This window comes from Melospiza georgiana, chromosome 1 (assembly GCF_028018845.1).
Source record: "Melospiza georgiana isolate bMelGeo1 chromosome 1, bMelGeo1.pri, whole genome shotgun sequence".
Taxonomy (NCBI): Eukaryota; Metazoa; Chordata; class Aves; order Passeriformes; family Passerellidae; genus Melospiza; species Melospiza georgiana.
In genome coordinates this window covers 65,854,681-65,867,717 of record NC_080430.1, presented here as the reverse complement: position 1 = coordinate 65,867,717, position 13,037 = coordinate 65,854,681, and the positions used below count along the sequence as shown (strand labels likewise).

Below are 13,037 nucleotides of genomic sequence, written 5' to 3'. Positions count from 1 at the left end.
TAGAGAGGTACAGACACACTGAGAATAGCCTTCTGGATCTCAAATCTGATTTAGAAGGTAATACAAATTTGGTGAATACATTTCAGGTGAACTTAAACCACCACTGAAACACACAGCATTAAAGATTTCTTCAGCAAGAGCATCACTGCTTTTCTTTTTGCCATTTTTAATTTGCAAGCCTGACTCAGAGGTGTCATTTAAAGGCCTTGACAGCCCTCTACAAGATGGCAATTCCAGCTCCCCTGAAGACCAGGTCAGACCACTTAGAAGAAAAACCTTGAGGTGTCAGCAGGTGAAGACTGTTTCCAATCAGTGCATTGAGAATTCCTCACTGCCAAACAACTAACCAACCAAAAATAAAAACCAAACCAGAACAAACCAAACAAAAACCACAACAGCAAAACTAAGAACAAAATCCCTCCAAAAAAAACCCCAAACAAACCAACAAAAAAACCCCACCCACCACCAATCAAATCAACATCCCTTGCTCCCCACCTCCCCTCAAAACACCCCAAAGGGCTGAAGTGCAGCAAGCTTTCTGTACTGCACTGCCCAGGTGCAGGTACTCTGCTAACCCAGCCCCAGCCTGGATAAGGACAGTCACAAGCACTGGAACACTGGTCTGCTAAACTTCCACACCTGAATTCAAGTTAGGTTGAAACAAATCTCTTGCTGAATATTTTTGCTAACTTCTAACCAAGTAACATGGAACTCTAAAAACATCTCCCACCAGGTACCTTCATTGTGAAGGAGGGAATATTTTGGAGCACCTTGTTTATGCATCAGACAAAACATTTTTCCCAGGCTCTGAGGTTTGTGCTGCCCATGTGCAAACCAAGACACCTGAGTGCAATGTCAGGTTCTCCACAGCACCAGTGAGATAAGCCACACAGATCAGCTCCTTCTTCCATGTGCTGCCAGCCTTGGCAGTGTCAGCACAGAGTGCCACTCAGAAAGGTTTCATAAGCAGCAATGTAAACTTTACTCTTTCATATGAAAATACCAGATAATACAAAGGATTGTAAAGCATGCTCTATATGGACTTCCCATGTATCAATTTTTATTTTTTTCTTCTTTTAATCACTGAAAATTAACTCCCTGCTGCTCCAGAGGATTCTTTCAAGGATCACCACGTTCGATCTACACCAAGCAGTGAAAAAAGGAGCTTAGAACCTTAAAAGCCTTTTTTCCCCACGTGTCCACAGCAGAGAACAACTTATTACCTGTTTCCTTAAGTCCTGAGCCGATCTGTGAAGAGTGTGGTGGTTGTTAGCCATGAGCCCTTTCGTAGAGGAGCCAGTGTTTGTAGTAGCGTGGTGATTAGCAGCAGCCTGGTCTTTTCGACTCTCAGCCTTATGTTCGCTGTTCCTCTCCTTCCCTGGGGTGGCCTCTTTGCTTTTGTGTTTCTGAGCAGGTTCTTTCTCCTTCGATGATTTGCTGGACCCATTGAAAACTGAGAAGAGAGAAAATCAGGTTATTAAGGGGGAAAAAAAGAAAAGAAAAAGTTTGCAAGACCAAACACTTCATTCAAAAAATCGCAATTTTCTCTGCTCTCAGTGTTGGATATTTAGTGAATGCCTTTGTACATCTAAAGTTAAATCAATATAGAAATAGCACTACTTTGCATATTTCTTTAGATGAACAGATTTACTACAGTATTTCCTCTGCTTGTTAGCACACATTATCTTCAATATCCAAATTAAAACATACAAGGTATATTACTGTTTTGACTGACCTAGATTTAGAATTATGAGTTGATTTTTACTTATGACAGTTTTAATTATATTTTTTTGCTCTTGCAGTGAGGGAATTCTAAACATAACCTAAACAGAAAAAAGGCTTATTTTTATACCAATGTAAAAGAAAGGAGACGTTCCATGAAAAAGCATGTTTTGTTTTCATCAGTACCCAAACTGCTGAATCAAACTGACAGCAGTTTGCCTATAGCAGACAAGCTGCAAATAGAAAAAGGTACTTCTGCAAAGAAAGGAAAATACTAAAACCATTTTGGAACATGTGACATGAAGTAACACCGGGACCTATGCTGAGCTCCATAACCTTATAATAAAGGGATAAGAAAGTGTGGAACAGACACCCTTTTTTTGGTACAATAAATATTATGTGAATGTATACAAACAAGTTTTGTTCCTGTCTCTCTGCTGAATTTATTTAAGAAGAGTTACTGCTCTTCTGTTGTCAGGGAACATGGAAAGCTGAAGCTAAAACAAACAAAAAAATCACATCACATTTCTCTGTTTGTTAATCAGAAATGTGCTGAATTCATGTCAGTGATGCACCCTCTTCAGTCGAGCACTTGACAGAGGTCCCCAAGACTTGTAATCCAACATCCACAATGGCAAATGCCTTCCTGCCTTTTGCTCTTGATTTCTACCCCTGTCTTTCTTTGACAGTTTAGGAAAGGATGCAAACAAGAAACTTCATAAATACTTAATAGCACAACTATGTGAACATTTTATTTATTACACACAACATACACCATCTGTTTGGGAATAGTAACTAAATGCACAAAGTTACTGGTTTTTTGTGAAATGAAAGCCTTCTTTTGTCACTAAAGATGATATTCCTACAACACACACCTTACCTAAGTTGTGAAGCTTAGCTATCTCTACGGATGTAGAGTATTAACAGTAGGAGCAGCAGTAAGAGTAGTAATAAAAATCACAATCCTGCTGGACAGAAGAGGGGCAGCTGAGTTGCTTTTGAGCCCACCCTACACCTCCAAACCTTCCCAAGCAGCTATCCAGCTTCCCACAGCCAGAGCCCCAGCAAACTGTTGACAAATTTAATTTTCAGGTCACTTATCATATTTTCAGTTCCCTTATCATATTCAGTCAGTCATAAGTGTTGAAGCTGATTACTTAAAAAAGAAAAATCTGTGATTGCTTTTCCTCCTCTCTTCCTTCCCACTTGCAGAAACGGAGTAAGAATGAGAGAAAAGCTGTCAGCAGTGGAGTCACCACAAATTTCTCCATGGTTCTGTCACTCCTGAGCTCAGGAGCAACTGGTGCTGCCCCAGCCAGCCAAGGATTTCTCAGTGATATCTGCAAAAATCACGTAACTCTTTGTGTCTAATTTCCAGCAACGGAACTGATAATAATTGCCAACCCGTCTCGGGAAGTACATGACAATACATTCATCCTCCTTTGGAAGGAATTCTCACATCAGATGGAAGGCACTACAGATGCACAAAGCATGACTATTTATTTTTAATAGAACAAACAACCAATGGCAGCTTTGTTAATATGTATTTTATCATTTAGAGTGATATCTTCCTTGGAAGGGAACAAATCGTATATACTGATCTGCTCCTACAGAAACATTCAAGTCAGAGAGATTAATTTTCTGTAATCAGTTGCCACTTTAAAAATCGAAGATTACTAAAACAGAAAACACAGCCAAAAAACCAAATTGTGCACTTTCTCAGGTTCACAAAAAAAAAAAAAAAAAAAAAAAAAAAAAAAAAGAAAGAAAAAAAAAAGGGGAAACATGAGACAAGGTATATTTTATATGCAACAGCTCATTAAATTTAAGTGTCGTGGGAACCCTGCCAGTTTTACCCTCTGAGTAATTATCTTTTGTCTTAATTTGTAAGATCCTTGAAAGGGGGAACAGAAATATAGGAGGAAAAAAATGTTCAGTCTCACAGGAAAAGCTTAAAAAGCTAGTGTCTGAAAACACAACAAAGGGAGATGTAGATGCAAAACAGTTTTTGCCACACTGTCTTCCAGTTAAACAGTAGACGGTATCAGATGGTATCAGTTTCTATAAAAATCAGTATTTGTTTCTTGCAACACCTAGATTACTGTTATATCCAGCTACTTTATATTCAGCTATAAAACCTTTCTGCAATAGTAAGTTCTGAAAAATTCACAAACATACACATCATTCACATCATGTGAGCAACTATATAAATGCTGACTTGATTAATTACAAAATGCTATTGCAAGCCAAGCATTATGGGGTGGAAAAAATCCCCAATACTATGATTTTCCTCCTGTCTCACTAAAAATATTGAAGCAAGTTATTTACACAATAAATTTATTTAGTACAATACATAGTTAAACTCTGGCCCCAACAGCTAGTATGACAGTTAAGAGAAAAAATGTATCACGAAAAAAAGACCAATCCCCCTCAAAAAAATCTTGTTGTGTAAGTGTAACTGATAATAAGCCAGCAACACCCACTTTTTAAAGGAGAGAAAACAATAACCCCAAAAACCTCTGCAATAAATATTACTGAGACCAAATTTGTTTTAACAGTGAAATTATTACCAATTCTTTTGTGCCTTCTTATGCAGCAAATGGCATTCTCCTTCACATCTGCCAACTCCTAAATATTTCTGAAGCACTCAGAAAATCAGGAAAGGTGTATGCTATGCTTTATGAACCCTTGAGAGGTGTGTTCCAGGAAAATCTCCCATGTTAGAAATAAGTCTGACATGCCAATATCCAATGTTCTGTTCCCATTCACTTTAGTTCCTTACTAAAGAGCAGTCAATAAAGGTTTCACCCTTGAAGCAATAATTTCACTAAAAGACAGAAAGACAAAAAAAGAAGTCCAACCTACACTAGTGGTGGAACTTGCATTCCTGAAGCAGAAATGATGTGTAGTCTTGAATTATGACTATTTTATATATTTTTTTATATTTTATATATATATTTTATATACAGCAGCTGCCTTACTCTGTATTTCCAGAACAGCTTTTAGTTAAAGGTAAGAAGCACTACTAACAAGTAATTAAGAGTGTACGTAAATTATTAGTGTTCAGACACTCTAGATAGAATAAATGGGTATCATTATACTTGTATCCATTTGAATGCTTATTCTCAAAATGCTGTGTCCTCCAAAGCTATTATTATTATTAAACTGAAACAATAAGAGTCCCACAGTGAAATACTTGCGGGTCTTTTGGTTAGCAGGGATGATCAAATGCAAAGAAACTGAACCACTACATTCAAAACTCACAAGCACTGGGAGTTTTAAAACCACTGATATAATTTATAGCAGCAGAGTAAAACCTTATGGCAGGCATGATCCCCATGGATGCATCACAGTGCTCCCTGCATCGGGGGAACCAGACCCCGGGCACCAATATTCACCCAGGATCCCATACTGGGACTTTGGGGTATCTCATTTGAAACTGTGATAACGAATCCATGCACAAACCAATGCAAACTGTGCAAACTGTGCCTCTATTAGGTGCAGCTAATGTCTAAAAAAAATTTTTGGTCAAGTAAAGCCACAGATGTGCTCAATTACTACAGATTAACTAAGCATTTACTACAGGAATTGACACGGTAGTGGGCGATAAACATAATGTGTTTTCAGCAATTTTCGGGAGTATTCCTACAAATTAATTTGCACACAAACACTTCGCAGGATCCAGCCAGCCAACCATTCAGAAGCTAATTTATAATATGCACAATAATCAGGCTTTCACTGTGCAGGCAGCAGAATTACTGGATTGGGTTCAGTCAGCTATTGACTCCGTGGACAAAGCTCTCCTGAAGGTTATTCCTGCACCTGATATGCTTTATACTTGGGATAACTGGGGATGTTTAGTATGGACTGCAGAGTACAGAACCCTTTTGCTGTGTGCCAGTGGCTGGGAGATGAAGGCATGGACCATACACATACACATGTGCTGCATGTTGCAGAGCTTGCACTGCATAAAGCAAGTGATTGCACATTCATAAAACCATCCAGAAAACAGAGGGGAGATAGAAGTGAAAGGGAGAAGTTTTGTTTTTAGAAGGAGAAAAGGGAGCCTTGCCAATATTGTGAACCCGAGCCAGCTATTCCAGTGCAAGCCTCATGTTGTTACATACATCATGTTTGGGAAGAGATGTAGTATTAATCAACTTTTTGGCACAGAGTATCTGTTACTGTACAAAAACATTCTTGCTCTGGCTTTAATTCAGTTCTAAGTCACTGTGAAAACATTTACGTGGCTCTCAAACCGTGTTAAAGGACCCAGGCAATAATTCTTTTCCCTTCCCAGAGGGACCAAAACAACCTTATACTTCCATAAAACACAGTATTTTAATACTGCCAATTGTTTTCCTTAAATGTTGGGTATGTTCTGACTTCCATAAATCATTTCCAGGGATAGACGCTGTCTTCTGGAGCCCCCCAACATGCTCTGCCTACTCAGAGTCAGGAGCAAAGGTGTACTTCAGAAGAAAAGGCCAGCCCCACATCATATGAAAACATGTGGTATTGCTCTTTCTGCACTTCCCAAGCCCTAATGCAACACCACTCAATTTCTCAGTGGACAACACCGCACGAAAATTTCCATAGCTGCACGCTGGCAGGAGTCAAACAGGAGAGCCATGGCAGCGGGGTAACACTGAATTTGTTTTTTGACACCATCAATAACACAGCTCAAGCCCTGCACGCACAGGAATATATTGGGCCACTGGGAGAAGTGTTATTGGTATGAGACACCGCGCCACCGCTTGCAAAAATTCAATACCAAGTGTCTCGTCTCAGCACAAATTCATTACTCTCACCTAACCATTACGACACAAACAACATCAAAAGGGTCACTCACTAGGCAGCAAGTCCATACAAGAAGTGTCTGTCTGTTATCACAAGTCTCGCACCAGGATAACAATTCAAATTTTTTTTTTTTTGAGCAACTTCCAGCTCCCCTATTCTTCTCCACAGGTCATACATCTCGCTACTGAAAAACCGCAAATCCCCAAATGTGTTGTGCCTTATTTGCATATTTAAGTATGCAAATTACTGCAAACCGGGTAATTTTCGTGTTACATATTTTTGCAGAAAAATTAAATGTGCAAAAATGTTTATTGCAACAATTACTGGTTCCATGGTCTTTCAACAAAAGGCTGTAAATCATCAAAATAATTGCCTACCCATTAACTATTGCAGCACTCTGCCTGAAATTTTCTCATTCTTTAAAATATATTTTTCTTCTAGATGTTTACCTCTTCAGGATTAGTTTCACTAAAAATTATGTACAAGCCTAAGGCTCTGTCTCATGTACCCACCCACAAATACCAAATTTAGTTAAAACCAAAACTAAATAAAGAACTTCAACCATACACCAGAATTTTCTCACAGCACACTCAAACAGTAATGTATGTAAAAGATGTGCCATTCAAGCCCAAGATGCAGAAATGCTGCATTGAACTATACCCTGAAATAAGAAAAAAAGCTATCTACAATCTTTTCCTGCCTCATCTTCGTACTACTACACATGTAAGGAAATTACTCTGCTAAATTATCCATTGCAAATTGAGAAGTGAAACGTTCTGTGTTTCTGGTAAGTGAGTAGGACAGCACTGAAGCAGAGTATAGTGTTTCTAGCAACGCTTGCTTACTATGCACTACTGCCAGGTCTGTTTTGAAATTTGAGCCCCAAGCGAGAAAAAAAAAAAAAAAAAAAAAAAAGGAAGCATCTCTGTAATTTTCTCCCCTGCCCATTTCAGGCAAAAGGCATGCAGAGCAGTTTCTATCTCGTCATGTTAACAAAACACAGCATAATCCAGCAACCATTTCTGACCATGTAGGTTTTGCTGACACACTGAAACTGGGTTTACCCCTACTAAGGACACCAGACCTGCCCTTCATGAAAAAGTTTGGTTACAAATAATGATGGTTAATTCTGTTTTCCTAAAAGTAAATTAGAACTTAATTGTCTGTCTCTGGCATCCAGAGACAACAGGACATTCCAGGTATGCTGGCCTAGAGCACTCCTCTCTGCCCTTGAGCTGCTGTGCTAGTGTGAGAGATATCTAATTCCCCAATCACTCTTCCTAAGAAAATTAGCCAACCATTATTAGAGGAACTGCAGCCTGCTGCATGCAATGTCTAAGTTGCTACACAGCTGTATCTGCGTATGCTGCTCCTCCTGAGGCACTTTTCCAGCCCACAAGCCCTTTCAAGTAGAGTGATGCCTATCCTCCTTTGCTCCTGAGATGGGACCGATAACCCAACAACTTCCCAGCTCCACCTTCCAGCTCTCTATCACAGCCTGCCTAGCAAAACACTTGGCACCTGCAAACATTCTTCTTCAGGAGCCTGCAGAGAAAACTTGCCATTGTGCCACAGAATGAAATCAAACTAGAATTTATTTAGTTGCGAGGAATTCAAAGAATTAGGTTTAAAGGAACAAAGACCTAAGTCTACCCTCTTACCTACCACTTGGAATTTCCTCTGAGCAGTGGAGAGATGCAATTTAGAACCAATATCACCCTGGAAAGACTTGCACACTCCCTTTTACACACTCCCATGAATGCAGGAGATAAACACTTCTCCCGCCAAGCATTTCACTTTGTTCTTTTACAGCTGGATGTGTGTGCAGCACATCAGCAGCACTAGGAAAGGAGGGTGAAAAGGTAACAATTTGATGCTTTAAATGTATCTGTGTAAGCAGTAGGGTTGGAAGGCAACAAGTCAGTTGAGCCAATTATTTCATCTTGTGCCGCAAGCTATGCCATGCGCTATACGTGCTTCCCATTCCCACTCAGGCACTCTAGATTGAGTTAGCTCTCCAAAAGGTGGCTCAACAGGCTCAGTTATAACAAATAGTTTGGTGTGCAACCTTATAATACCCCATATTGGCGTCAGAAGAGGATATTGACAAATGACTTTGCCCAGAAAAATTGTTGGCCCCCACTGAGCAGAAAGCAATCATTTGACACTGTCTAATGACATTAATCAAGCTCTGAACTTTTGTTGTTGTATGTCATAGCAAATGCTTAGCATTTTCAGGTCCAAAGTGCTTGAGTAGACATTGTATATTAAAAACAAAAGACTTTAATTCATTAAAAATAGACTCTCACGCTAGATTAAGTTCATTTGCTGCACCCGTCCCTGGTCTGCCTTTGTGTGTGGTCTCATTTAAAACAGACACACAGGAACCAGAACCTACTTCATTCACATGAAACAAAAATACTATTGGCTGTCAACCAACATAACAGACACTGAAGAATGGGAATACCCCTGGGTAAGGAAATTTTAATTAAAAAAAAAAAAAAGAGAGAGAAGAAGAAAAAAAGAAATTACAATGACGAAGGAGAAGCAGCTGCCTTCTCTGGGAATTCCTGTTTCTTCACCTTTGTCAAAACATCTCACATTGTCTCCTATGTATTTTATAAAGGTCTTTTGCAGCTCTATTAAAGCAGCAGCTTCATTTACACTCTCTCTGATCTATATTGATAAAGATTATGAAGCCATTATATGGCTCATTATGTTTGCCTTTACTTACCCCCAATTAAGATTTCAGGTGTCTCTGGTTTTGAGCTAATTTCAAAGTGGCTGCCATCAGGGACATTCTCATAGAACACCATCAGCTCCTTTTGCAGTGATATATCACATTTAAAACTCTAAGGGAGCAGTTCTATTACGTGCAGCCTCATTTTCCATATGCAGAGTTTTGTGCCTCTTATTTCGGGGCGGTTACTTAGAAATCTATCCTAAGTGCCAAATTTTGATCTATGACTGGTAAAGCATTAAAGCTCCTGGTCACAGCTGACAGCTGAAATGCTATTAGGCACAACATCCCGTTGCAATTATCCACAAATCATTCACAAAAAGTGAGTTTTTGAGCTTGAGTATGCATTAAAAACAGATTCAGATGCAGTCACGAAAAAAAATTTGGCATATGTAACAAAGGCACCTTTTATAGCAAACTCCCTTTTGAAAGACAGAGATGAGGATCAGCATCAGTGAAGTAATTGGGATTTACTAATCTCTTCTTTGGAGCAAGGTAGCATGAAAGAACACACAGAGCAGGCACAGATCACCTCTGAAAAAGTGCACTGTGAAGAGACCTTCCTCTCAGTCCTCCTACTAAAAGGAGAAGAGCTGAAGGGGCAGTCACCAGAAAGAAAGATTCTCATGGAAAACTAATAGTGAGGAAAGGAACAGAGAGCATAGACTACATTTTGAAACTATGTCAGAGAGAGATAGCACAGTTACGAAACAAGAGCTCCTGCTGGAGCAAAAACCACATCACACAGGAGGCTGGCAGGGGAGCATTACAGCAGGCTCAAGAAATTTTCAGCACAGCTTTAAATCTTCCATTATACAGTAGGCAATGTTGCGATATGTGTGGATCCATTTTTCAAGATACGGCATGAGGACATCGTGACACAATTACTGTGCAATTAATGCAGCTTTTGCTGATTTGCAGAGAAATAACTGACTTGAAAAAGTTTCTGCCATAAAATTTTTCAATCAACAATATGAATGTGGTATCAACCTACTGCAAGTGTGGTCTCAATACTGCATAAGAAAAATTAAGTGTTGCCCCTGGCACGCATTTTGATAACACTTATGAATGCTTATATTTAACTTTGATCAAATAAAGTCATTCTAAATTAAACATCAGTCTCACAAAAGCCAGAGAGCGTGTCTGTGTGTACCTATATAAATACATCCCACAGAATGACAGGATTTTTTAGGTTGGAAAAGATCTTTAAGATCATTGAATCTAACCACAAACCTAACACAGCCAAGTCCACCACTAAAACATGTCCCTCAGTGCCACATCTACATGACTTTTAAGTACCTTCAGGGATGGTGACTCAACCACTTCCCTGGGCAGACCTGACAAACCTTTCAGTGAAGAAATTCTTCTTAATGCCCAATCTAAACCTTTCCTGGTGACTTTAGGCCTTTTCCCCTGGTCCTATTGCTTGTTACATGGAGAAGAGACTGACCCCCATGTCAGTACATATATGTGTGTGTGTGTGTGTGTGTGTGTGTGTGTGTGTGTGTGTGTGTGTAATTCCAGCCCTGCAGTAGTTCTACCACACAGTTCAGATTGTCAGAAGAAAGAGGTTAAAGCACAAGATGCTAAAACTGCATCTTATTCCACCACTTTTTCAATCAGACCCAGAAGGACAGAAAAGGACTGAGCACATTCAGCTCATAAATTTCTTTACTGGGGGGTGCAGGAGAACAGCACTACTTAGGACCTACCTTGCCCATTTGTTACGTGTTTATGCGTTTTTCCTTTCCTAGGGGTTGACTGGCATGATGATGAAGCATTGTTTGTGGCTGTTTTTGTGTCCTCTGTCTCCTCCTCCTCCTCTTCTTCATCCTCATCATCCTGAGAGCTTCCAAAATATACCATGTTGCTGGGCAGGGCTGGAGAACCTGATCATTATAAAGAAATGGCTCATTAGCATCATCACATTTGCTTACTGCACTAACCATACTGATCACAACCTATTTGAGTGTCCTCCACAGCAAGGGGAGAGTGGGACTCAGAGTTGGGAGGTCAGACCAGTGCATGATTAACTAGAGGGTTTTTATTTATTAGTTTTAACCAAGAGGATATGCATGGTCTTGAAAAGCAGGGTTCTCCCCCCCTCAAGCACATTCTAGTCATACTTCAGACAATCAGTCTTGCTATAAGCCCTAATTAGTAACTCTGTGTATTCAGAAAAAGACTAATGCATGTGCTTAATTTCAAATGCGTGCTCAAGTGCCTTGCTGAAATCTTAACTCAACTAGAAGCTTACAGCTTTTCCAAACAGAAGAAAAAAGAGCAAAAAAGCAGTCTACACCTCAGTGATATTTATAAGTTATCATCACAATAAAGCATTTAAATTTCACAATACTTTGCAGACCTCTACAATATTGCACACAATATTTTGCAGAATTCTGCAGAAAGAAAAGAGAAAAGCGAAGACATTGAGAAGTTTATTTGCATGGAGGATTCCTGGCAAAGGCAAAAAGAGAGGAAAGGTCTTCTGATTCCCTGTGTGCTCCTCTTGAGGATGCTGCTTCTCATCCCTTGACTACTTTTCCCATGATGGTCCCATGACTTTTAAATGTACAAATACTGGTGACAAATAATGGGCACCTTCTCATGAGCTCAATTTCACTTTCTACTTCAACATGAGCCCCTTGTCCATCCCCCAGAGGTGTCCAGGGAGCCTTCTAGCTATTACCAAATTAAAAATTATTTTAAAAGAAAGGAAAAAGTATAGTCACACACTTGGATAACAGCAACTTCATTTACTTTCCTGCTGCTAAATAAAACAAAAGGACAAAGAGAACTGGGCTAGAGACCAACACAAGGTAGTGGCTATTTGACTGGTGCTTCCTTAGGAAGCACTTCTGGCTTCAAGCTCTTCAGAAATCCAATTCTGTGTTTGGTTTGTTTTTGAGCTGTTGGTGTTGCCACTGCCAACAACTAACTATAGCTTATTTTTGATTGCATATTTCTGCTTCGACCAGGGTTGTACAAAATACTCATAACTGTAAAAATCACTTTTTAATTAATGAATTATCTAAATATGACAGAAAACCAGGGATAGGCTGTTTCTGCAATGAATCATCCATTCCTAAATATACTGGTTTTGATTGGGATGGAGTTAATTTTCTTCATAGTAGCAGGAACAGGGCTATGTTTTGGATTTGTGCTGGAAGCATAGTTCATAACACTGGGATGTTTTAGCCATTGCTGAGCAGTGCTTGCATGGTATCAAGGCATTTTTTGACCCTGTTTTTCATGCTGCTCTACCAGCAAGCAGGCTGGGGTGCACAAGGAGCTAGAGGGGACACAGACAGGATAACTGGCCAAAGGGATATTCCAGACCATAGGACTATTCTCAGCAATAAGAGCTGGGGGAAGAAGGAGGAAAGTGGGGACATCCATCCAGTGTTACACCATTTGTATTCCCAGGTAAGCATTTTATGTGATGGAGCCCCTCATCCTGGGGATGGTTAAACACCTGCCTGTCAAAAGTGAGTAGCAAATGAACTCCTTGTTTTGCTTTGCTTGCAGGTTTGCTTTGCCTAATAAACTGCTTTTATCTCAATCCATGAGTTTTCTTACTGAAAACTGACCCTTCCAATTCTCTCCTTCATCCCACTGAACCTGTAAAGATGTTAGAGAGGCTTTTGGCCTCTCTAACAGCCCCTTTGGAACTGTGGCTGCCTTGGGGAGAAGCAGACAGAAACTCCTCATCAGCATCCCGTGCTGTGTGTCAGTGGAAACCCTGGGACAGCCAGGATAAACACTACAGCAGCAT

The 13,037-nt window shown here is 39.8% G+C and overlaps 1 protein-coding gene across 1 annotated transcript in view; it reads right to left on the bottom strand.

The window, feature by feature from the left end:
• Positions 1 to 13,037, bottom strand: part of JARID2 (jumonji and AT-rich interaction domain containing 2) — a 211,408-nt gene that overhangs the window by 35,205 nt on the left and 163,166 nt on the right. Inside the window, exons 5-6 of the mRNA XM_058035531.1 lie at positions 10,975 to 11,151; positions 1,224 to 1,453 (exon numbers count right to left, since the gene is read on the bottom strand). Of these exons, the coding sequence (XP_057891514.1) occupies positions 1,224 to 1,453; positions 10,975 to 11,151 (407 nt within the window). The remainder of the gene's footprint in view (positions 1 to 1,223; positions 1,454 to 10,974; positions 11,152 to 13,037) is intronic.